Source organism: Pseudophryne corroboree, unplaced genomic scaffold (genome assembly GCF_028390025.1).
Source record: "Pseudophryne corroboree isolate aPseCor3 unplaced genomic scaffold, aPseCor3.hap2 scaffold_2552, whole genome shotgun sequence".
Classification (NCBI taxonomy): Eukaryota; Metazoa; Chordata; class Amphibia; order Anura; family Myobatrachidae; genus Pseudophryne; species Pseudophryne corroboree.
Genome location: NW_026969212.1, coordinates 5477 through 32286, shown reverse-complemented (window position 1 = coordinate 32286; position 26810 = coordinate 5477). Strand labels below are relative to the sequence as shown.

The following is a 26810-nucleotide window of genomic DNA, read 5'->3' as shown; positions in this document are numbered from 1 at the left end:
GCTGGGCTCTACAGATGTATATGAGGTGATCTTCACATTTTATATTTGTTTTATATCACATTTTTGTTTAGTACAGATGTTGCCAAAACTTGTAATCTCAACATGTGATTTTGCCTATGACAAATCTTAAAGTCATTACTGACCCATTGGGTAAGAGTGAGTTAACAGTTTATCAGACGGGTGGGTGCTAGATTACCAAAACTCTTTAGTAATGGTGTGTACACAAGGTGAGATATTTTCTTACGATTTTGACTATATAGTCAAAATCGTAAGAAAAGTTAGTGCAGATCGCAAGCTGAAAGTCACCTTGCGATCCCGATTCGATGCCGATGCGCGGACCTGCACAGCCGGCATCGCAAGCCTAGATAGGCTGTGCAGGCAAGTCAATTTTGACTACCTCGTAGAAAAGATAGTTAAACTTGACACTTAGCCAAAATTGCACATAGGGGGTAATTCCAAGTTGATCGCAGCAGGAAATTTTTTAGCAGTTGGGCAAAACCATGTGCACTGCAGGGGAGGCAGATATAACATTTGCAGAGAGAGTTAGATTTGGGTGGGTTATTTTGTTTCTGTGCAGGGTAAATACTGGCTGCTTTATTTTTACACTGCAATTTAGATTGCAGATTGAACACACCACACCCAAATCTAACTCTCTCTACACATGTTATATCTGCCTCCCCTGCAGTTCACATGGTTTTGCCCAACTGCTAACAAAGTTCCTGCTGCGATCAACTCGGAATTACCCCCATAGTCCGTATCGCAAAGAGTCATTATGTGCTTGCGATGCCGACCTAGCCCGTCACATAGTGAGAATCAGGGTAAGCCGAATCTCACCGTGTGTATGGGCCTTAAGAGGATAGCATTATTTCTCGATTCTGACTATGCAATTTCCCTTGAACTCCCCCAGAGTCCAGATAGCACAGATTTTGACTATCTGTACTTTCGATTTTGTCTATGTACGATTTTGACTAAAAGTGCCAATTTTGATTATACTTTGTACTGTATATTACACTAGATAGTCAGGGTGATAGAAGAACTGCCTAGTAAAGCCCATGCTCTGGGACCTACCACTACAGCATACAGGACTGTGGTAACACACAGCACTGCTTACAGGCAATGTAACCTACAACGAATTACTATGTCTACAAAATGCCCAATATGGGTGGAAGAAAAACAGAAGCCTACTCATTACTATACTCTAATGTGTGATAAATAGAATATATCATCATCATAATGCTTAACACTGCTCAAATCATATGCCCTGCAGCCGTACAATGAGCTGAGGCGTTTATATTTACACGGCAGAGAATGAGCTTTTAAAAATCCGGGAAAAGCAATATATAGCCCATTACACAGATGCCTCTATGCTACCACAGCGGGCGAGAGCCCAGCACATCTGGCCGCCGCAGCAAAGCGCACCCGCAGCAAATACATCCCCAACTAACGGCGGAGCAGCTTTCCATCCCCGCAGCTTCTACTCACCTGTCTGCCGCTGGGAGGAGGGTCGGTGTAGCCGGAAGCAGGCAAGCCCCGTGAGCTGAGAACAAGCTGCACAGACAGAGGCTCCGGAAACCAGAAAAGCTCCTCACCCAGTAGCGCACCCACCTGCGTTCCATACACAGGAAGCGCGTCATAGATTTGCGTTCCACACAACGGAAACGCACATGCGGTCCAAGAGCAGGAAGTGACCCGTAGTCAGCAGCTGTCACTCTGCGGTCCAGGCACAGGAAGCGTAGCTCTGGCTGCTCGCACAGGCGATGCTGGAACTGAGCATCGAAGACGCAGATTCTTTTCTTGGTTGTTTTTCGTAAGAGGAGGGTCAGAGACTGAGCGACAGGACCGGGCGGCGGCGAGCACCATGGTGATTCCTGCCTGACTCTGCTGCGGGTGTACGTATGAGGGCGCTACGCTGGGCAGCTGTCAGTGTGCGACATGTATACATATACACACACACACACGTGTTGTGACTCCGACCTTTAACCCTGCCATGTGTGTCACGTCTCCCGTGCAAGATCCTTTTCTATAGTAGCCAGGGAGAGGTGTAGGGGCCCCGGCGGGCCACAGCGGGCCACAGCCCTGCAGCGATTTCGCTTGTGTAGCTTACAGTGTTGTTGTTGTTGCTACTATGCTAATCTGTTACGACGTGGAAAGAATAGCGATGCCTTGAGTTTTTGTAGAAAAATGCATATATAAAACTGGCTTATAGTTTATTTTCTATGCAGTGTGTTGGGGAAAAAGGGAAAATACAAAGGCTGAAGTATCTAATATGCTAATGGTAATGGAATAAGCAAAGAAAGCGATCACTACCTCTAGTAAATAGTAACTTGGTGTTGCCAGCGGAGGAGAAAGTAAGCCATGCATTACTGTTATTTGTATTTACACAGGGAGATGCTCATGGTGTAACTATCTTTCATTTGAAATAAGAGTTTAAGAAGGAGAATCTTAAAATGGCGGAGCGTGGGGCGCACATCACCACAGCATCGCCCGCTGATGACCGACCCTCTATTTTTGAAGTTGTAGCTCAGGAGAGCTTGATGGTGGCCGTAAGGCCTGCGCTGCATCATATTGTCAAGGTAAGTACTTGAGCGTCCTCTAGTGTACATAGTTCCTATATAAAAAGCAGTCAGTACTTCATATCCAGAAATTTCCAAAACCATTCCGGTAGGCCAATTGGCTTTCAACTTAATACACCCTAATATGGATGGATGGGTGTTTTGTTAGAGCAGCTATATTGTAAATACACTTGGAAATTACTGATGTAATTTATTAAATACACTCCCTTTAAAGTGCCTTGTAATATTTTGCTGCTATATGCAGGTTAATAATATTATTAATAATGGTCATTATTTTAATATGTATGCTGCTGATATACATACAGTAGGCTTCACCCTTTTTCTCAGCAGGGAACAGGAAATGGACATTTCCAGCTATATAAGTATGGGCACCTATTGTGTGCAGTACGTGCAAGCGATTGTTTCAGTGTGCAGTAGTGTCCACAGATAGCCTCTATCTACTGTATATGTAATTCTGTTTTTATAGTAAATCACACAGCTGTGTTTGGCTGCCTACATTAACCTGAGTATTTGTATATGAATGTTGAGCTGTAAATGAGGTGGTAGGATGGAAAATTACAGAATGTGTACAAGCCGGGTGTGAAAGAAAGCAGCCAGTGACAGGCAAGAACAATTGGCCTTTTGGCTGCCCATCAGCTGGCAACGTGCTAGGAAGGTTGAGCTGAACACAATCTACATCTGTATGGATTATGTTGATGAACTTTATTTAGTGCTCATTTTCAATGATGACTTTGATGTTGAGCGTAACCTGTGTACTTCACCTTAGATGTTATTAAATTCTAATAATACATAAATTACTAATTCTGACTAATGTATCATATGAGGGGTCTATTCATGGGGTGTGGTATGCGTGACTGGCAGTCAGGAGACCGACGCCAGGATCCTGGCAGCAGAATCCCGGCGGGGAGTGACTCTCCAGGCTGCGGGCTTGGTGGGTTGCCACGGGTTCTGTTCCTACTCTATGGGTGTCGTGGACACCCACGAGTGGGAATAGTCCTTGTTGGTTGGCATGCCGACCATCGGGATTGTGAGGGGGTGGGATGTAGTGGGAGGTTATGTGACCGTCGGTCTCCTGACCACATCCCCTATTCATGAAGCAGTGAAAAGAGTGAATAAGTGATCCTGTGGAGAAGTTGCCCATGGCAACCAATCAGATGCTCCGTACATTTGTATAGTATGCAAATTATAAATGTTACTTCAATGCTGGTTGGTTGCCATGGGCAACTTCTCAGAAATAATGTATTTGTATTAATTGCTTAATACAGGTTCTGGCGCTATGACTGTGCTGGTTCTCTAAGCTGCTATTAGGGTGAGAGATAGTCAATCTCTCATGTGACTAAAAATTGCAACATTTAAAAAAGAAAAACAGCGCTAACAATGAATCTGAATAACAGGTGTTTTCATAAAATAAATCACATTTGTTTAATGTTATTCAAAAAAAAATTTTTTTGCACATATAAAACCATAAAAAATAGAGCCTCTATAACCAGTCTCTGACCACCGACAATTGGTGTATATACTAATAATGATGATGTCCCTGTGACCGGTCACAATATCAACAGGATCCTTAATAAAGATATGCAGATGTATCCAATCTTGTGGTATAATTACCAGATGTTTAGTGGATAGGCTGGGTATCCCACCTAGCGAAGGTCCAGAGGCTGTCTCCGATCCGACACAGATGTTTGGTGGTTTTCCCTATATTAATTTTCCACGTCCATAGGTTGGAAATGTCCAAGATGGCAATAACTGTAGAGGTGTCCTAAAGGTGGCTTTGAAGTGTCAAGGTCAAGGCTGATCCCCTTACGCGTTTTGCTGGCGTTTTGGCAGCTTTATCAAAGGCCAATTGTTGGTGGTCAGAGACTGGTTATAGAGGCTCTATTTTTTATGGTTTATATGTGCAAAAAAACATTTTTTTTTAATAACATTAAACAAATGTGATTTATTTTATGAAAACAAATGTTATTCAGATTCATTGTTAGCGCTGTTTTTATTTTTTACATGGGCAACTTCTCCACTGGTTCACTTCTCCACACTTTTCACTGCTTCATGAATAGACACCTTAGTGTTCAACTGCCGTTGCTGATAGAACAATATATTTGCACCACTTCTTCAGGGAATAAGAATGTCTAGTTTAACATAAATAAATGAAAGTTCTTTATATGTGTATCTATATATTAATCGAGGATAGCACGTTCTGAAATGGATATGCTACTTGGAGTGGGGGTGCACCTCCCACTCACCAACAGCTCTCACTGTGGGACGAAGGGAATGGGGACTGCACCTGGGGTAAGTGGAGGCGAGGAGAGACTCTCCTGGACCCAGAATTTGCCAGGACAAATTTACTTGTATATAAGTAATGTGACAGAAAAGCAAAATCTTATCTGCCGATTATAAAACAGATTTGTCTGAAAGACAATAAACCTTCATGACTGCTAATGATATCCATCTCACAGGTCCTCGCAGAATCAAATCCTGCACGATATGGCCTCCTGTGGAGATGGTTTGACGAACTGTACACGCTACTTGATCTGCTTCTACAGCAGCATTACTTGTCCTGGGCCAGTGCCTCTTTCTCTGAGAACTTCTATGGACTAAAGCGTGTGGCCATTGGGAGCACAGGGAGACAACATACCTTGCAAAGGAAGGAATACTGGAAGTCCCTGATGCTGCTGGTGCTGGTACCTTATCTACGACTGAAGCTGGAGAAATTAGTGAAGAAGTTACGAGAAGAGGAAGACTATTCTATACAAATCCCAACATTATTCCGTAAAAGATGTTATAAAGCTATTCTGGCATCATACCCATTTGTGAAACTGTCTTGGGAAGGTTGCTTTCTGTTTTATCAACTCCGATATATTCTGTGGAATACAAGGCATCACTCGCCACTGCTCAGCCTAGCTGGAGTGCAGCTTGCTAGGCTGACACTGGAAGACATGCAAGCCATGGATAGTAAATCTGGAAAAAGCGTGTCCACGCAGTCTGTTCTGAGGTGAGTTGGGGGTTGTTCTATTCATTCTGTCATATTCACTAAATACACTAAAAATTACAAACAAACAACACTCAAGCTTTATGCCTAGTTGTGATATATGGTTGCTGTTATTATTATTATTTCTCTGACGTCCTAGTGGATGCTGGGAACTCCGTAAGGACCATGGGGAATAGCGGCTCCGCAGGAGACTGGGCACAACTAAAGAAAGCTTTAGGACTACCTGGTGTGCACTGGCTCCTCCCTCTATGACCCTCCTCCAGACCTCAGTTAGAATCTTGTGCCCGGCTGAGCTGGATGCACACTAGGGGCTCTCCTGAGCTCCTAGAAAAGAAAGTATATTTTAGGTTTTTTATTTTCAGTGAGATCTGCTGGCAACAGACTCACTGCTACGAGGGACTAAGGGGAGAAGAAGCGAACCTACCTGCTTGCAGCTAGCTTGGGCTTCTTAGGCTACTGGACACCATTAGCTCCAGAGGGATCGAACACAGGGCCCGACCTCGATCGTCCGGTCCCGGAGCCGCGCCGCCGTCCCCCTTACAGAGCCAGAAGCATGAAGATGGTCCTGAAAATCGGCGGCAGAAGACTTCGGTCTTCAACAAGGTAGCGCACAGCACTGCAGCTGTGCGCCATTGCTCCTCATGCACACCTCACACTCCGGTCACTGATGGGTGCAGGGCGCTGGGGGGGGGGGGCGCCCTGAGCAGCAATATTAACACCTTGGCTGGCAAAATAATCACAATATATAGTCCCAGAGGCTATATATGTGAAAAATACCCCTGCCAGGATCCATAAAAAAGCGGGAGAAAGTCCGCCGAAAAAGGTGCGGGGCTATCTCCCTCAGCACACTGGCGCCATTTTCTCTTCACAGTGCAGCTGGAAGACAGCTCCCCAGGCTCTCCCCTGTAGTTTTCAAGCTCAAAGGGTTAAAAAGAGAGGGGGGGCACTAAATTTAGGCGCAAAATCTGTGTATTATAGCAGCTATAAGGGAAAAATCACTGTGGGTAGTGTAAATCCCTGCATTATATAGCGCTGTGGTGTGTGCTGGCATACTCTCTCTCTGTCTCCCCAAAGGACTTTGTGGGGTCCTGTCCTCAGTCAGAGCATTCCCTGTGTGTGTGCGGTGTGTCGGTACAGCTGTGTCGACATGGTTGATGAGGAGGCTTATGTGGAGGCGGAGCAGATGCCGATAAATCTGATGTCGCCCCCTGTGGGGCCGACACCAGAGTGGATGGATAGGTGGAAGGTATTAACCGACAGTGTCAACTTCTTACATAAAAGGCTGGATGACGTAACAGCTGTGGGACAGCCGGCTTCTCAGCCCGCGCCTGCCCAGGCATCTCAAAGGCCATCAGGGGCTCAAAAACGCCCGTTACCTCAGATGGCAGACACAGATGTCGACACGGAGTCTGACTCCAGTGTCGACGAGGTTGAGACATATACACAATCCACTAGGAACATCCGTTGCATGATCTCGGCAATGAAAAAATGTGTTACACATTTCTGACATTAACCCAGGTACCACAAAAAAGGGGTTTTATGTTTGGGGAGAAAAAGCAGACAGTGTTTGGTTCCCCCATCAGATGAGTGAATGAGTGGGTTCCCCCGATAAGAAACTGGTAATTTATGAAAAGTTACTGATGGCGTACCCTTTCCCGCCAGAGGATAGGTCACGTTAGGAGATATCCCCTAGGGTGGATAAGGCGCTCACACGTTTGTCAAAAAAGGTGGCACTGCCGTCTTAGAATACGGCCACTTTGAAGGAGCCTGCTGATAAAAAGCAGGAGGCTATCCTGAAGTCTGTATATACACACTCGGGTACTATACTGAGACCTGCAATTGCCTCAGCATGGATAGTGCTGCTGCAGCGTGGTCTATTACCCTGTCAGGACAGGGATACTATATGCTAACTATAGAGCATATTAAAGATGTCGTCTTATATATGAGGGATGCACAGAGGAATCTTTGCCGGCTGGCATCCAGAATCAATGCAATGTCCATTCTGCCAGGAGGGTATTAGGGACCCGGCAGTGGACAGGCGCTGCTGACTTTAGAAGGCACATGAAGATTCTGCCTTATAAGGGTGAGGAATTGTTTGGGAATGGTCTCTGGGACCTCGTATCCACAGCAACAGCTGGGAAGAAAAAAAAAATTTACCTCAAGTTTCCTCACAGCCTAAGAAAGCACCGTATTATAAGGTACAGTCCTTTCGGCTTCAGAAAAGCAAGCGGGTTAAAGGCGCTTCCTTTCTGCACAGAGACAAGGGAAGAGGGAAAAAGCTGCACCAGACAGCCAGTTCCCAGGATCAAAAATCTTCCCCCGCTTCCTCTGAGTCCACCGCATGACGCTGGGGCTCCACAGGTGGAGCCAGGTGCGGTGGGGGCGCGTCTCCGGAACTTCAGCGTCCAGTGGGCTCGCTCACAGGTGGATCCCTGGGTTCTGCAAGTAGTATCACAGGGATACAAGCTGGATTCGAGGCGACTCCCCCTCCCCGTTACCTCAAATCAGCCTTGCCTGCTGCCCTCGAGGAGAGGTAGTACTGGCGGCAATTCACAAGCTGTACTTCCAGCAGGTGATAATCACGGTACCCCTCCTTCAACAAGGCCGGGGTTACTATTCCACAATGTTTGTGGTACCGAAACCAGACGGTTCGGTGAGACCCATTCTAAAAATTGAAATCCTTGAACACTTATATACGAAGGTTCAAGTTCAAAATGGAATCGCTCAGGGCGGTTATTGCAAGCCTGGACGAAGGGGATTACATGGTATCACTGGACATCAAGGATGCTTACCTGCATGTCCCCATTTACCCTCCTCACCAGGAGTACCTCAAAATTGTGGTACAGGACTGTCATTACCTATTCCAGACGTTGCCGTTGGTCTGTCCCCGGCACCGAGGGTATTTACCAAGGTAATGGCCGAAATGATGATACTCCTTCGAAAAAAGGGAGTTATAATTATCCCGTACTTGGACGATCTCCTTATAAAGGCGAGGTCCAGGGAGCAGTTGTTCGTCGGAGTAGCACTATCTCGGGAAGTGCTACAACAGCACGGCTGGATTCTGAATAGTCCAAAGTCGCAGCTGGTTCCTACGACGCGTCTACTGTTCCTGGGTATGGTTCTGGACACAGAACAGGAAAAAGGGTTTCTCCCGGAGGAGAAGGCCAAGGAGTTGTCATCTCTAGTCAGAGACCTCCTAATACAAATACAGGTGTCGGTGCATCAATGCACGCGAGTCCTGGGAAAGATGGTAGCTTCTTACGAAGAAATTCCATTCGGTAGGTTCCATGCAAGGATCTTCCAGTGGGATCTGTTGGACAAGTGGTCCGGGTCGCATCTTCAGATGCATCGGCTGATAACCCTGTCTCCAAGGGCCAGGGTGTCGCTGTTGTGGTGGCTGCAGAGTGCTCATCTTCTAGAGGGCCGCAGATTCGGCATACAGGACTGGGTCCTGGTGACCACAGATGCCAGCCTTCGAGGCTGGGGGGCAGTCACACAGGGAAGAAACTTCCAAGGACTACAAGTCAGGAGACTTCCCTACACATAAATATTCTGGGACTAAGGGCCATTCACAATGCCCTAAGTCAGGCTAGACCCCTGCTTCAACACCAGCCGGTGCTGATCCAGTCAGACAACATCACGGCGGTCGCCCATGTAAACCAGCAGGGCGGCACAAGAAGCAGGATGGTGATGGCAGAAGCCACAAGGATTTTCCGATGGGCGGAAAATCATGTGTTAGCACTGTCAGCAGTGTTCATTCCCGGAGTGGACAACTGGGAAGCAGACTTTCTCAGCAGGCACGACCTCCACCCGGGAGAGTGGGGACTTCATCCAGAAGTCTTCAAAATGATTGTACACCATTGGGAAAGGCCACAGGTGGACATGATGGCGTCCCGCCTCAACAAAAAGCTAAAAAGATATTGTGCCAGGTCAAAGGACCCTCAGGCGATAGCTGTGGACGCTCTGGTAACACCGTGGGTGTACCAGTCGGTGTATGTGTTCCTTCCTTTGCCTCTCATACCCAAGGTATTGAGAATACTAAGAAGGAGAGGAGTAAGAACTATACTCGTGGTTCCGGATTGGCAAAGAAGAGCTTGGTACCCAGAACTTCAAGAAATGATCTCAGAGGACCCATGGCCTCTGCCGCTCAGACAGGACCTGCTGCAGCAGGGGCCCTGCCTGTTCCAAGACTTACCACGGCTATGTTTGACGGCATGGCGGTTGAACACCGGATCCTAAAGGAAAAAAGGCATTCCGGAGGAAGTCATTCCTACGCTGATTAAGGCTAGGAAAGATGTGATCGCAAAATATTATCACCGCATATGGCAAAAATATGTTGCTTGGTATGAGGCCAGGAAGACCCCAACGGAGGAATTTCAACTGGGTCGATTTCTGCACTTCCTACAGTCAGGAGTGACTACGGGCCTAAAATTGGGTTACGTTAAGGTCCAGATTTCGGCTCTGTACATTTTCTTCCAAAAAGAACTGGCTTCACTGCCTGAAGTTCAGACTTTTGTTAAGGGAGTGCTGCATATTCAGCCCCCGTTTGTGCCTCTAGTGGCACCGTGGGATCTCAACGTGGTGTTGGATTTCCTGAAGTCGCATTGGGTTGAGCCACTTAAATCCGTAGAGCTAAAATACCTCACGTGGAAAGTGGTCATGCGGTTGGCGTCGGCCAGGCATGTATCAGAATTGGCGGTTTTGTCATGCAAAAGCCCTTATCTGATTTTCATATGGATAGGGCGGAATTGAGGACTCGTTCCCAATTCTTTCCTAAGGTGGTATCAGCTTTTCATGTGAACCAACCTATTGTGGTGCCTGCGGCTACGTGGGACTTGGAGGACTCCAAGTTACTGGACGTAGTCAGGGCCCTGAAAATATATGTTTCCAGGACGGCTGGAGTCGGGAAAACTGACTCGCTGTTTATCCTGCATGCACCCAACAAGCTGGGTGCTCCTGCTTCTAAGCAGACTATTGCTCGCTGGATCTGTAGCACGATTCAACTTGCACATTCTGCGGCTGGACTGCCGCACCCTAAATCTGTAAAAGCCCATTCCACGAGGAAAGTGGGCTCTTCTTGGGCGGCTGCCCGAGGGGTCTCGGCTTTACAACTTTGCCGAGCTGTTACTTGGTCGGGTTCAAACATTTTTGCAAAAGTCTACAAGTTTGATACCCTGGCTGAGGAGGACCTTGAGTTTGCTCATTCGGTGCTGCAGAGTCATCCGCACTCTCCCGCCCGTTTGGGAGCTTTGGTATAATCCCCATGGTCCTTACGGAGTTCCCAGCATCCACTAGGACGTCAGAGAAAATAAGATTTTACTCACCGGTAAATCTATTTCTCGTAGTCCGTAGTGGATGCTGGGCGCCCGTCCCAAGTGCGGATTGTCTGCAATACTTGTATATAGTTATTGCCTAACTAAAGGGTTATTGTTATGAGCCATCTGTTAGTGAGGCTCAGATATTTTTCATACTGTTTACTGGGTATAATATCACGAGTTATACGGTGTGATTGGTGTGGCTGGTATGAGTCTTACCCGGGATTCCAAATCCTTTCCTTATTGTGTCAGCTCTTCCGGGCACAGTATCCTAACTGAGGTCTGGAGGAGGGTCATAGAGGGAGGAGCCAGTGCACACCAGGTAGTCCTAAAGCTTTCTTTAGTTGTGCCCAGTCTCCTGCGGAGCCGCTATTCCCCATGGTCCTTACGGAGTTCCCAGCATCCACTACGGACTACGAGAAATAGATTTACCGGTGAGTAAAATCTTATTTTTTTATTATTATTATTATTATTATCCTTTATTTATATGGTGCCACAAGGTCTCCACAGCACCTTACAAAGTGCACAAACAAATGAAACAAGAAAAGGGTGACGTCAGTACAAAACCATGCAGCACAAGGACGGATTTATAAACATTTCGGCATCAGAGGCCTTACCACCAAATATGCCACAGGGCATCAGCAATCAGGGGTTAGGTGCTGTTGTAAGGAGTAAATGATAATAAGGGAGACGCACACTAGGGAATAGGGCCCTGCTCATAAGAGCTTACATTCTATATCTGGCATACATTCCAATTCTGTAGAGAAAGGCAAAATATACATACTAATCACTAATTATATTTTTAAAATCTTTATTACACCAAGATCTATTTATTGAAATAGATATTTATATACTGATATATTCAGCGTGAATCTGTAAAATATTGGTCCATTGATTAAGGGGAGTGTATGCAGCTAGTTGTGTGTACAGTATGTACAGCTTACCAAACTGTGGGGGAGATGTATTAAACCTTGGGGAAACATACCAGCAAATCAACTTCTGTCACAACCTGTAAAATGACTGAAGCTAGTGTTCCCTCCAGCACCCTGCACCTAATCAGTTGCCCTTCATATTTAAAATATGCCCTCCTCACTGATTAGGTGCAGGGTGCTAGAGTGACCACTAAGAAGCTGATTTCTTGGCACTTTATCTTTCCCCAAGGTCTGATACCTTTTCCCCTTTGTCATGTACTCTGTAAAAGGTCAATTAATGGATCAAAAAATATGCTGAAAAGTACATTATTTTGCCCAGATAGGGTTAACTACATACATTTGCTTAAGAACAGGTGCACGTGCAAGCCTTAATTCCGGTGATTAAAGCTACCCTGTAAAAACACTGAAGTCTTCTGCAAATCCAGGTGAAAGATTAAATACGTAATTTCAAAGTCCAGCAACGGTTAACTTAGGACCAACCTTCTTTACTTTCAACTTTTTATATCTATTTTCCTTTCTCCTAAAACATTCTATGGTTGTAGCATGTCTGATGGTAAGTACGCACTGTGCTATTTTGGCTTATGGAAACTGTCCGGAGGCATGAGCCTCCGATCTAGCCAATATCGGCCCTGCCTGCACGGTCTATTTTTTTCTAACGATGCCGATCCCGCTGGAGCGCGCTTCGGCATCGCAACAGCATACACATGGTGCGATTTGCAATAACTTTTCTTACGATTTTAATTATATATTCAAAATCGTAAGGACAAATCGCACCGTGTGTACGAGGCTTTCAAATAATTTGTTTGTTGATATCGGGATAGTTACTTTCACGTTCATTAGTAGAAGTATACTTAGAAAGTAGTTTTTCTTTATAAAGATTCAAAAAGTATATAATGAATATGGAGGTGTATACTATGGTGTAGGTGTTTTTTTTTGTGAGTGTATGTGTGTGAGTTTCATAGTTTAATGTGGGTTTATTCGAGTGAACCACATGTTATATACTAAATAACAGACTATGCTGTCAATATTGTGGTGCCCATACACTTGTGCGATGCCCCACGACACGACATCGTGGGGCATCGCACCGGCAGTTCAGGTGCGATGCCCCGCGATGAAATCGCACCTGATCTGCCAAAGTGATTACCATGCGATAGATCGCATGGTAATCATGTGATTGGCACGTTACCGCCGGGTGCCCATCGTGCATCACAGTGCGATATATTGCATGTGTTTTTAAAAACACATGCAATCGCACTGCGATGCGATAAATATTAAGTGCAGCACTTAATATCTTGCGATTCGACATTCGAACAGCGTGCCCGCACATCGCATTGCATAGTACCTAAAATGTGCATACAATCCTTCGATTTATCTCACAGATGCGGTCGAAATCGATGGATTGTACCCGACATCTCACAAGTGTATGGGCTACATTAAAGTTAATTCCACCCAACACTGAAGATAGTGCAGAATTTCATGTTATATTATTACATAACTGGGGCCCAGCAGTCTCTGTGTCGAGTGGGGTCACCCAATATTTGCCTCAGCTCTGTGTTTTTTATACCCACTCCCCCTCAGGAAAACTTTTTCAGCATAGTCTTTCTATTGAGAAAATGTTGGCAAAAACAGTGGTATATCACGGAGTCCCAGAGACATATGAGGGTAGTGCCCATCCCTTCATAAGTACATCTGTGATCATGTTTACTCATAGAAACTTCAACCTAAGGGGGGAATTCATTTCTGGACGATGGGTGCGAATTGGCATTGCAGTGACATTTGCCCAGCAAGCAGAATGCTTGATTTGCACAAAAGTGCTCGCCACCATAGTGGGGCAGCGAATACTTTTATGTGAGATCAGGCTGCCGTATGGCGCAGCTATGGTTGCTCTGATCTAGCCAGGTTAACGGATTCACCTTTAATTTAATTCCCCTGTAAGTGTTCAGTTTTGACAATTTTATTTTTTAACTGCATTATAACCTTATTACTGGTTTAAAGGAATTTTCCACCTTTTTACGCAAATGACTTCTATAGAACTTGGGCCCTCATTCCGAGTTGTTTGCTCGTTCTTTTTCATCGCATCGCAGCGATTTTCCGCAAACTGCGCATGCGCAGTGTTCGCACTGCGACTGCGCCAAGTAAATTTGCTAAGAAGTTTGGTATTTTACTCACGGCATTACGAGGTTTTTTCTTCGTTCTGGTGATCGTTGTGTGATTGACAGGAAGTGGGTGTTTCTGGGCGGAAACTGGCCGTTTTATGGGAGTGTTTGAAAAAACGCTGCCATTTCTGGGAAAAACGCGGGAGTGGCTGGAGAAACGGGGGAGTGTCGGGGCGAACGCTGGGTGTGTTTGTGACGTCAAATCAGGAACGAAACTGACTGAACTGATCGCAGTGGCAGAGTAAGTCTCGAGCTACTCAGAAACTGCTTAGAAATTTCTATTCGCAATTTTGAGAATCTTTCGTTCGCAATTTTGCTAAGCTAAGATTCACTCCCAGTAGGCGGCGGCTTAGCGTGTGCAATGCTGCTAAAAGCAGCTTGCGAGCGAACAACTCGGAATGAGGGCCCTGGTTGGATGAGAACAGAGCTATAACATTAGGAGCCAACTATTATTGTAGTCAGTTTATCTTATGCTTCCTTTTTCTTCAATCAAAAATCTTTTGGCAGTAGTGTCCAGCAGAAGTCCCCGCTGCATAAAGGTTAAAACTCCCCTTTTTAAGCTCTCGTTATGCTTCCACATGACCGAGGAAAGAAATAAATGTAGATAATTTATTGAAATATATTAACGTTTTAAAACTATAATCTTTAACAATAGTCTGTATACTTTAAAATATGATACATGTTTTTCTTGTCATAACTTTTGAACCTCTTCTTTCCACAGTGTGGGCAGCATTTTGAAGAAAGCTCTTGGTGGTGTGTCTATGACTCTCTCCTCCAGCCTATCCCTGGGTGTCTTCTTCCTCCAGTTTCTAGAGTGGTGGTATTCTTCAGAAAATCAAGATACTCTTAAGTCCCTGAGCTCCTTGCCGGCCCCCTCTCCTCCTATACATTTTGACTTAGAAATTTACTCCCCACTCCTGCCCAAGCTAAAGACAGTGTGTCCACTTTGTCGCAAAGTACGAGTAAATGATACAGCCCTCGGCACCTCGGGCTATGTCTTCTGCTACAGGTGTGCCTACTACTATGTGAAAAATCACCAGCGGTGTCCCGTCAGCGGCTATCCAACAGAGCTACAGCATCTCATACGACTCTATACACCCGATAGCTAAGTACTGGTAGACCACTACAAAGAGATGTTTTGTCTAGGGCTAAAACCAACTCACATAACACCCTCATTTACATAATTAAAGATACAGCGTGGGGAAAAAGTATTTTTGTCATTTCAGTGAGGAAAAACAAAGTATTATAAGGTGTTTAATTAGTTTTATTATTTGCATTAATAAAACAGTGTAGGGTTTTGTTTGAGTTAAACTTTACTGTATTGCTCCTTATTAAAATATTGGAAATTATCACAATTTAGAACTCATTACATCCATAAACATGATTACTGCAATACCTACAGTGTTTTAATGTGCAGCAAGGATGGTGAATTGGTAGCATTACTGCCTCAGTAAAATCCATGAGGTCATGGGTTTGATGCCACCATGGCTCTAACTGTGGAGAGTTTGTATATTCTCCCTGTGCTTGCATGGGTTTTCCCTGGTTACCCCGGTTTCCTCTCACACTTTAAAAAGATACTGATATGTTAATTGGCTCCTGGGGAAAAAAAAAACCTAGTGTGTGTATGTACATGTGGTAGGAATATAGAATGTAAGCCAAACTGGGGCAGTGACTGATGTAAATGGCCAAATATGATCTGTAAAAGCTGCGGAACTAGAGCCACAGCACATAATTGGTTTGTACTATAGGACACAGCTGACAAATGTAAAATGGCCATGAGACATCATATTGTAAATACCCCCTTCCCCATATAACACGCCACTATTTATTACACCACTATTCTATGGGGTAGATTCATTACAGTGCAAGCGATGTCCACCTGCATAGATCTCTGACAATTACTGTAAGGAAATCTTGCTTGTTTATTGCTTGCTACAAGCGAGATTGTCCTGTCTGCATATCTGGCAATACCCTCAGCACTAAATGATTTCAACTGTTCTTTTATATAAGTGTGGTATAATTCAGACCAGTGTTTACATTATAAAGGATTAGGAAACCTTAAGGTGCATACAGTACACACGGTGAGATAATGATTTATGTGCGATTTTGACTATGCGATATTGACTAACTGTGCTTGCAATTTTGGCTAGGACGATTTTGACTATACTTTGTACTAGATAGACAAAATTGACTTGCCTGCACAGTCTAGTTTTTCTTGCGATACTGACCTTGTGGGACCGCGTATCGGTATCGCAAGCTGTGTGTACACACAGTGCGATATGTGCTAACTTTTCTTGCGATTTTTATTCTATAGTCAAAGTCGCAAGGATATATTACACCGTGTGTGTGCACCTTTATACACAGGGGCGGGATGTACTACTGAGTAGTCCACCACACACCGCCTACAAACTAATCGCATAGTAATCGCATATGTACTAACATATGCGATGAGACAGCTCTCAACGATAAGAGCTGTCCTTTGCAAAACTGGTTGCTGCTGCTGCTGGAAGAAAGGAGGCAGGTGCAGACTCCGGGGCGAAAGAGGGACAGAGATGCCGGCTCCTCCCCCGCTGCTGTCACCACAGTCTCCACCAATCAGTGCAGCCTGGGGCCAGGAAAGGAGGTGCCTGTACGGCATGAAGATTTGCTGCCAAGCGGGGCCGGAGGAGGGCGGCTGAAGCAGTACCTCCCGCCGGCGGTGCACGGAGCTGGGTGCTAGACGGAGCTACGGACAGAAGCCTCCTCTGCCCGGCGCCCAAAAGTACGCGGGGGGATCCGAATAGATCCATCCCTCAGGATGGGTGCGGAAAGAAGCCCACAGGCTTCTGGCGTTACTCTCCGCACTGAAAACCAGGCAGTAGTACATATGAAAATGCGGTAAACCTCCCGAAAACGGTATCTTATCTGCACATTAAAGATTTCTTTCCTCTACATTCTAAAATCTTTTTTGGTTTTAGTGCTTTGGAGAATGTCCTATGGTTAAGAATAAGGATAGGTGTCTGCCAGATGTTTCTTAATTATCTGCAGTTTCATTTATGGAGGGGAATGAAATTCATCAGCATTAAAGGGAGGTGCCTTTCCAGACTGGCATGTCCATGGGCATCGCAAGTGTTTCCTCACAGCCCGTAGGCGTGCACAGGGAAAATTGCAAATACTGTAAGTGGTCAATGTGTGCCCAGTTGGGCATCACTGCGATCGCTGACAGCATGGAATTGCATTCCGCCCCATTATGCACACATATGAGAGGTGTAAAGGTTTTGCGTTTGTGATTTCAATAGGCCAATGAGAAGTTTATGGAGCTGCAGCAAGAGTAGTAAATGCTGAAAGAAAAGAAAAATAAAACCAAGAGTTGTGTGAAAAGAAAATGTATATGTAAATAAATAAAAACCAATGACTAATAGGTAAGACAAAGATTGATCTACACCAGTGGTTCCCAAACTCTGTCGTCAAGGACCTCCAACAGTTCATGTTTTCCAGGTCACCTAGTAGGTGCACAGGTGTAGTCATTACTCACTGAAACATTTTAAAAGATCCACAGGTGGAGCAAATTATTTCACTTGTGATTCTGTGAAGAGACCTGGAAAATGAGAATGGTTGGTGGTCCTTGAGGACTGAATTTGGGAACCACAGGTCTACACGATGGTGGTAAGCACAAAGTGTGGAATACAGAGGAATCTGCATACAGCAGAATCCTCCAACTTCACCTCTGAGCTGTCTTGGAGGTGACTTTATAACAGCTCTGGGAGAAGAAGTATAATAATCAGTGATAGGTCACAGCAACAGAATTACTAGTCAGCGGGAATACATCCAACATCATTTTCTTTTCCACTGACAGATAAGCATCCAAAATGGAGAAGAACAAAACACCATATTGTGCAAGCTAAGGTGCAGTTACCTACGTATCAGAGCAGAAACTAACCTTTCCCAAGCATGAACCCAGCCAAGGACAAATATATCTAGCAATATATATATACAGTGCTTTTACATATAAAGACTAATTCTATAAATAATGAGTTAGCTTTTAAAAACAAACATTATTTTGGCCTACAGGTGTAATTAGAGATTAAATAATTGTATAATTAACTGTAAGACATTCTTATTTATGGGTGCTTCGACTTCAAGGTTTACTTGCTATGAACCAATCAAATTAGCTTTTTTTTTACTGGCACTTGTAGCGTTCTGGAAATTGTAGATATCAATGCAGGTTCACATTTGATCATGGTAAATCAAAATACAGTTGCATTAACAGAATGTTTATTGCTGTAACATGTTTATCACTGTTTGCAATGTATCCATTTCCTTAAGTACAATAGCACTAAACTCATTAAAAAAGACTAGCAAGACTTGAGCCTCATTTAAGACACCCAAAACTAATGAGTTGCATCTTAAAATACTTTGGTGCTACTGCTCACCTACATTTCTGCCAAATGTTGCAAAGCTACGGAGTAATGCCCCCTACACATTCAGTGATATGCCGACGAGCTGCCCGACGGCAGATACGGGCGACCCGGCGACGGGGGGAGTGAAGTTTGTTCACTCCCCCCGTCACCCGGCTCCATAGCACTGCATGCTAATATGGACAATCTCGTCCATATTGACCTGCATGCATAAGCGACAGCGCACCAACGAACGAGCGTGGGGTCGCGCATTGTTCATTGTTGGTTCCTACACACTAAACCAGGCATGTCCAAACTGCGGCCCTCCAACTGTCGATATGAACGAGTTCTCATTCATTAATGAACAAGAACGTTCATATCGTTTAGTAAAATCTATTAGTGTGTAGGGCCCTTAAGATGCTGTTTGCAGAAGAGAAGTATTGCACAGCCAACAAGAGGAGGGAGGATATTCCATATACACTGCTCCAAAAAATAAAGGGAACACTAAAATAACACATCCTAGATCTGAATGAATGAAATGTTCTTATTAAATACTTTGTTGTTTACATAGTTGAATGTGCTGACAACAAAATCACACAAAAATTATCAATGGAAATCAAATTTATTAACCCATGGAGGTCTGGATTTGGAGTCGCCCTCAAAATTAAAGTGGAAAAACACACTACAGGCTGATCCAACTTTGATGTAATGTCCTTAAAACAAGTCAAAATGAGGCTCAGTACTGTCTGTGGCCTCCTCGTGCCTGTATGACCTCCCTACAATGCCTGGACATGCTCCTGATGAGGTGACGGATGGTCTCCTGAGGGATCTCCTCCCAGACCTGGACTAAAGCATCCGCCAACTCCTGGACAGTCTGTGGTGCAACGTGGCATTGGTGGATGGAGTGAGACATGATGTCCCAGATGTGCTCAATTGGATTCAGGTCTGGGGAACGGGCGGGCCAGTCCATTGCATCAGTGCCTTTGTCTTGCAGGAACTGCTGACACACTCCAGCCACATGAGGTCTAGCATTGTCTTGCATTAGGAGGAACCCAGGGCCAACCGCACCAGCATATGGTCTTACAAGGGGTCTGAGGATCTTATCTCGGTACCTAATGGCAGTCAGGCTACCTCTGGCGAGCACATGGGGGGCTGTGCGGCCCCCCCAAAAAATGCCACCCACACCATTACTGACCCACTGCCAAACCGGTCATGCTGGAGGATGTTGCAGGCAGCAGAACGTTTTCCTTGGCATCTCCAGACTCTGTCACATCTGTCACATGTGCTCAGTGAGAACCTGCTTTCATCTGTGAAGAGCACAGGGCGCCAGTGGCGAATTTGCCAATCTTGGTGTTCTCTGGCAAATGCTAAACGTCCTGCATCGTGTTGGGCTGTAAGCATAACCCCCACCTGTGGGTGTCGGGCCCTCATACCACCCTCATGGAGTCTGTTTCTGTTCGTTTGAGTAGACACATGCAGATTTGTGGCTTGCTGGAGGTCATTTTGCAGAGCTCTGGCTTTGCTTCTCCTGTTCCTCCTTGCACAAAGGCGGAGGTAGCGGTCCTGCTGCTGGGTTGTTGCCCTCCTACGGACTCCTCCACGTCTCCTGATGTACTGGCCTGTCTCCTGGTAGCGCCTCCATGCTCTGGACACTACGCTGACAGACACAGCAAACCTTCATGCCACAGCTCGCATTAATGTGCCATCCTGGATGAGCTGCACTAACTGAGCCACTTGTGTGGGTTGTAGGAAGGTCATACAGGCACGTGGAGGCCACACACACTACTAAGGCCTCATTTTTAGTTGTTTTAAGGACATTACTTCAAAGTTGGATCAGCCTGTAGTGTGTTTTTCCACTTTGATTTTGAGGGTGACTCCAAATCCAGACCTCCATGGGTTAATAAATTTGATTTCCATTGATAATTTTTGTGTGATTTTGTTGTCAGCACATTCAACTATGTAAAGAACAAAGTATTTAATAAGAATATTTCATTCATTCAGATCTAGGATGTGTTATTTTAGTGTTCCCTTTATTTTTTTGAGCAGTGTAGTATGTAGTAGACCCTATCTAATAGAGCATTGCAAAATGATGGATTTCATTATTCTGTACTAGATTTGTGAAATGTAGCAGCTGAACAGAATGTATCATTAGGTGGTGTTACTGCCTGTGGGGAGGAGTACACAACAGTCACTACTCCAACAATAAAAATATGTCTACTATATAAAAGCGAAAATTTGTCTTTCTGTCTTTCTATACAAATCCACAGGTTACAAGCGAAGATCGTGAAATTTTACATACGAGCGTATAAAAACACGGCCAAGGCAACTAAAACGATTAGAAAGCCCTAGCACCCCTAGAGGGGGAGACAGCAGCACAGAGTATATCAGGAGACAGCATAACTCCGGAATTGCTGGAATAATGTACTCAAAAATTGCCTTACAATCTGGGAACAAACACTGTGGGGGGAAGGCACCCCTAGCACCCCTAGGGGTCAGGCACCAGCACTGAGTATTTCAGCAGACAGCATAATGCTGGAATGCCTGCAGCAATTTACAATAAACTTGGTACACATATGACTTACACTCTGGAAACAAACACTGTGGGGGGTCTAACACCCCTAGGGGTGGGACAGCAGCACAGAGTATGTCAACAGACAGCATAACTGTGGAAGGCCTGAAGCAATTTACACCAAACTTGGTATACATCTGACTTACAATCTGGGAACAAACTCTGTGGAGGTTAGCCACCCCTACCACCCTTAGGGTTGGGACAGCAGTACAGAGTATTTCAGAAGACTGCATAACTCCCGAATGCATGGACCAATTTACAACAAACTTGGTACACATATGACTTACAAGCTGGGAACAAACACTGTGGGGGTGAGACACCCCTAGCACCCCTAGGGGTGAGGCAGCAGCACAGAGTTTCTCTGACGTCCTAGTGGATGCTGGGGACTCCGTAAGGACCATAGGAATAGACGTGCTCCGCAGGATACTGGGCACTCTAAAAGAAAGATTAGGTACTATCTGGTGTGCACTGGCTCCTCCCTCTATGCCCCTCCTCCAGTTAGAATCTGTGCCCGGCCAGAGCTGGATGCACCTAGTGGGCTCTCCTGAGCCTGCTAGTAAAGAAAGTAATGTTAGGTTTTTTATTTTCAGTGAGATCTGCTGGCAACAGACTCACTGCTACGTGGGACCGAGGGGAGAGAAGCAAACGTACCTGTTCACAGCTAGGTTGCGCTTCTTAGGCTACTGGACACCATTAGCTCCAGAGGGTTCGAACACAGGCAAAGGTCCTCGGTCGTCCGTTCCCGGAGCCGCGCCGCCGTCCCCCTCGCAGAGCCAGAAGATCAGAAGTTGGTGATGAAATCGGCGGCTGAAGACTCCTGTCTTCATTAAGGTAGCGCACAGCACCGCAGCTGTGCGCCATTGCTCCCACTGCACACCACACACTCCGGTCACTGTAGGGTGCAGGGCGCTGGGGGGGGGGGGGGGGGGGGGGGGGGGGGGGGGGCGCCCTGGGCAGCAATAAGAATACCTTTGGCATAAAAAAGACACATAATACAGTCTGTGACTGTATATGTGTAAAACCCCCGCCATTTTTTAGTCAGAAACAGCGGGACAGAAGCCCGCCGCTGAGGGGGCGGGGCCTTCTTCCTCAGCACACCAGCGCCATTTCTCTTCACAGCTCCGCTGGAAGGACGCTCCCCAGGCTCTCCCCTGCAGTCTCCTGGCACTAAGAGGGTAAAAAGAGAGGGGGGGCACATAAATTTAGGCAAAAGGTGTATTGATACAGCAGCTATTGGGAAAAATTCACTTCTGGTAGTGTGTATCCCTGTGTATATAGCGCTGTGGTGTGTGCTGGCATACTCTTTCTCTGTCTCCCCATAGACCTTGTGGGGTCCTGTCCTCAGTCAGAGCATTCCCTGTGTGTGTGCTGTGTGTCGGTACGGCTGTGTCGACATGATTGATGAGGGTTACGTGGAGGCGGAGCAAGTGCAGATAAATGTGGTGTCGCCCCCGTCGGTGCCGACACCTGATTGGATGGATATGTGGAAGGTCTTAAATGACAATGTAAACTCATTACATAAGAGATTTGATTATGTTGCTGCCGGGGGACAGCCGGGCTCTCAACCCGGGCCTGCCCAGGCGCCTCAGAGGCCGTCAGCGTCTCAAAAACTCCCACTATCTCAGTTGGTTGACACAGATGTCGACACGGAGTCCGACTCCAGCATCGACGAGGATGAGGCACTATTACAGCCCAAAATGACTAAGGCCATCCGATACATGATTATTGCAATGAAAAATGTATTACACATTTCAGAGGCTGACCCTGTCCCTGACAAGAGGGTAAATATGTTTGGGGAGAAAAAGCAGCCAGTGACTTTTCCCCCGTCACATGAATTAAATGAGTTATGTGAAGAAGCGTGGTCTTCCCCTGATAAGAAAGTGGTGATTCCCAAGAGAATACTAATGGCGTACCCTTTCACGCCAACGGATAGGTTACGCTGGGAATCCTCCCCTAGGGTTGACAAGGCCCTGACGCGCTTATCTAAAAGAGTGGCCATGCCGTCTCAGGATACGGCCGCCCTAAAGGAACCTGCGGATAGGAAGCAGGAAGGTATCTTGAAGTCTGTGTATACACACTCTGGTACTCTACTGAGACCGTCTATTGCTTCAGCTTGGATGTGCAGTGCTGTTGCAGCATGGACAGATACTCTGTCAGAGGGGTTGGATACCCTGGACAGGGATACCGTATTGCTAACACTTAGCCATATTAAAGACGTCGTCTTATATATGCGGGATGCCCAGAGGGACATTTGCCTGCTGGGCTCTCGAATAAATGCAATGTCCATTTCTGCCCGGAGGGTCTTATGGACTCGGCAATGGACAGGGGATGCCGACTCTAAAAAACACATGGAGGTTTTGCCTTATAAGGGTGAGGAATTGTTTGGGGACGGTCTCTCGGACCTCGTATCCACAGCGACAGCTGGAAAGTCGACTTTCTTGCCACAGGTTTCCTCACAGCCTAAGAAAGCACCGTATTACCAAATGCAGTCCTTTCGTTTTCAAAAAAGCAAGAGAGTCAGAGGTGCATCCTTTCTTGCCAGAGGCAGGGGTAGAGGAAAGAAGCTGCAGCCAGTTCTCAGGAACAAAAGTCCTCCCCTGCTTCCACTAAGTCCACCGCATGACGCCGGGGCTCCACAGGCGGAGCCAGGGGCGGTGGGGGCGCGTCTCCGAAATTTCTGCAACCAGTGGGTTCGCTCACAAGTGGATCCTTGGGCTATACAAATTGTATCTCAGGGATACAAGCTGGAATTCGAAGTGACGCCCCCCTCACCGTTACCTAAAATCCGCCTTGCCAGCTTCTCCCACGGGGAGGGAGATAGTCCTGACGGCTATTCACAAGCTGTACCTCCAGCAAGTGATAATAATGGTACCCCCCCCTTCAGCACTGTTTGTGGTACCGAAACCGGACGGTTCGGTAAGACCCATTCTAAATTTAAAATCCTTGAACATTTACATGAAAAAGTTCAGGTTCAAAATGGAATCGCTCAGAGCGGTCATTGCCAGCCTGGAAGAGGGGGATTTTATGGTATCTCTGGACATCAAGGATGCGTACTTGCATGTCCCCATTTATCCGCCTCACCAGGAGTACCTCAGGTTTGTGGTACAGGACTGTCATTACCAATTCCAGACGTTGCCGTTTGGTCTATCCACGGCACCGAGAGTCTTTACCAAGGTAATGGCGGAGATGATGGTACTTCTCCGGAAGCAAGGAGTTACAGTTATCCCGTACTTGGACGATCTCCTCATAAAGGCGAGGTCCAGAGAGCAGTTGTTGGTCAGCGTAGCGCACTCTCAGGAAGTGTTGCTACGGTACGGCTGGATTCTGAATATTCCAAAGTCGCAGCTGATTCCTACGACGCGTCTGCCCTTCCTGGGCATGATTCTGGACACAGAACAGAAGAAGGTATTTCTCCCGGAGGAGAAGGCTCAGGAGTTAGTGACCATGGTCAGGGATCTCCTGAAACCAAAGCAGGTGTCGGTGCATCACTGCACGTGAGTCCTGGGAAAGATGGTAGCGTCATACGAAGCCATTCCTTTCGACAGGTTCCATGCCAGGATCTTTCAGTGGGATCTGTTGGACAAGTGGTCCGGATCGCATCTTCAGATGCATCGGCTGATCGCTCTGTCCCCAAGGGCCAGGGTGTCTCTTCTGTGGTGGCTGCAGAGTGCTCATCTTCTCGAGGGCCGCAGGTTCGGCATACAGGACTGGGTCCTGGTGACCACGGATGCAAGCCTCCGCGGATGGGGGGCAGTCACTCAGGGAAGAAACTTCCAGGGGCTGTGGTCAAGTCAGGAGACTCGTCTGCACATAAACATACTGGAATTAAGGGCCATATACAACGCCCTGAGTCAAGCGGAGCCCCTGCTTCGAGACCAACCAGTGCTGATTCAGTCAGACAACATCGGTGGGAACGGCCACAGGTGGACATGATGGCGTCCTGCCTAAACAAAAAGCTAAAAAAATATTGCGCCAGGTCAAGGGACCCTCAGGCGATAGCTGTGGACACACTGGTAACTCCGTGGGTGTTCCAGTCGGTATATGTGTTTCCTCCTCTTCCTCTCATACACAAGGTACTGAGAATAGTAAGAAAAAGAGGAGTGAGAACGATACTCATTGTTCCGGATTGGCCAAGAAGGACTTGGTACCCAGAACTTCAAGAGATGGTCACAGAGGACCCATGGCCTCTGCCTCTCAGACAGGACCTGCTGCAGCAGGGGCCCTGTCTGTTCCAAGACTTACCGCGGCTGCGTTTGACGGCATGGCGGTTGAACGCCAGATCCTAACGGAAAAGGGTATACCGGATGAAGTAATTCCTACGCTGATAAGAGCTAGGAAGGATGTGACAGCAAAGCATTATCACCGCATATGGCGGAAATATGTTGCTTGGTGTGAGGCCAGGAAGGCCCCTACAGAGGACTTCCAGTTGGGTCGTTTTCTGCATTTCATACAGTCAGGTGTGACTATGGGCCTCAAATTAGGGTCCATAAAGGTTCAGATCTCGCCCCTATCCGTTTTCTTTCAAAAAGAACTGGCTTCACTGCCTGAGGTTCAGACGTTTGTAAAGGGAGTGCTGCATATTCAGCCTCCTTTTGTGCCACCAGTGGCACCTTGGGATCTTAACGTTGTGTTGGATTTCCTGAAATCCCACTGGTTTGAGCCACTTAAGACCGTGGAGCTAAAATATCTCACGTGGAAAGTGGTCATGCTATTGGCCTTAGCTTCGTCTAGGCGTGTGTCAGAATTGGCGGCTTTGTCATGTAAAAGCCCCTATCTGATCTTCCATATGGACAGGGCAGAATTGAGGACTCGTCCCCAATTTCTCCCTAAGGTGGTATCATCGTTTCATTTGAACCAACCAAGTTGCTGGACGTAGTCCGGGCTTTGAAAATTTATGTTTCCAGAACGGCGGGAGTCAGAAAGTCTGACTCGCTGTTTATTCTGTATGCAGCCAACAAGGTTGGCGCTCCTGCTTCGAATCAGACTATTGCTCGCTGGATCTGTAGCACGATTCAGCTGGCTCACTCTGCGGCTGGATTGCCGCTTCCAAAATCAGTAAAAGCCCATTCCACAAGGAAGGTGGGCTCTTCTTGGGCGGCTGCCCGAGGGGTCTCGGCTTTACAGCTTTGCCGAGCTGCTACTTGGTCGGGTTCAAACACATTTGCTAAGTTCTACAAGTTTGATCCCCTGGCTGAGGAGGACCTTGAGTTTGCTCATTCGGTGCTGCAGAGTCGTCCGCACTCTCCCGCCCGTTTGGGAGATTTGGTATAATCCCCATGGTCCTTACGGAGTCCCCAGCATCCACTAGGACGTCAGAAAAAATAAGAATTTACTCACCGGTAATTCTATTTCTCGTAGTCCGTAGTGGATGCTGGGCGCCCGTCCCAAGTGCGGACTTCTTCTGCAATACGTATATATAGTTATTGCTTACTAAAGGGTTATTGTTATGAGCCATCTGTTGATTGAGGCTCAGTTGTTGTTCATACTGTTAACTGGGTATGGTTATCACAAGTTATACGGTGTGATTGGTGTGGCTGGTATGAGTCTTACCCTGGATTCCAAATCCTTTCCTTGTAGTGTCAGCTCTTCCGGGCACAGTTTCCCTAACTGAGGTCTGGAGGAGGGGCATAGAGGGAGGAGCCAGTGCACACCAGATAGTACCTAATCTTTCTTTTAGAGTGCCCAGTCTCCTGCGGAGCCCGTCTATTCCTATGGTCCTTACGGAGTCCTCAGCATCCACTACGGACTACGAGAAATAGAATTACCAGTGAGTAAATTCTTATTTTTTCAGCAGACAGCATAATTCTGGAATGCCTGGAGCAATTTACACCAAACTTGCTACACATATGACTTACACTCTGGGAACAAACACTGTGTGGGTAACACACCACTAGCACTCC

The 26810-nt window shown here is 46.4% G+C and overlaps 1 protein-coding gene across 2 annotated transcripts; it reads left to right on the top strand.

Annotated features, from left to right (window-relative positions):
* The first annotated feature begins 1727 nt into the window (after positions 1–1727).
* Positions 1728–15314, top strand: PEX12 (peroxisomal biogenesis factor 12). Of its 2 annotated transcripts, none has more exons than XM_063952559.1 (4): positions 1728–1889; positions 2385–2573; positions 5030–5565; positions 14687–15314. In XM_063952559.1, the coding sequence occupies exons 2-4, from the start codon at positions 2448–2450 to the stop codon at positions 15072–15074; spliced, it is 1050 nt and encodes a 349-aa protein (XP_063808629.1). In that variant the 5' UTR covers positions 1728–1889; positions 2385–2447; the 3' UTR covers positions 15075–15314. The 2 variants fall into 2 exon arrangements, with proteins under 2 accessions (XP_063808629.1, XP_063808630.1); XM_063952560.1 differs by lacking the exon at positions 1728–1889 and adding an exon at positions 1969–2275.
* The last annotated feature ends 11496 nt before the right edge of the window (positions 15315–26810 follow it).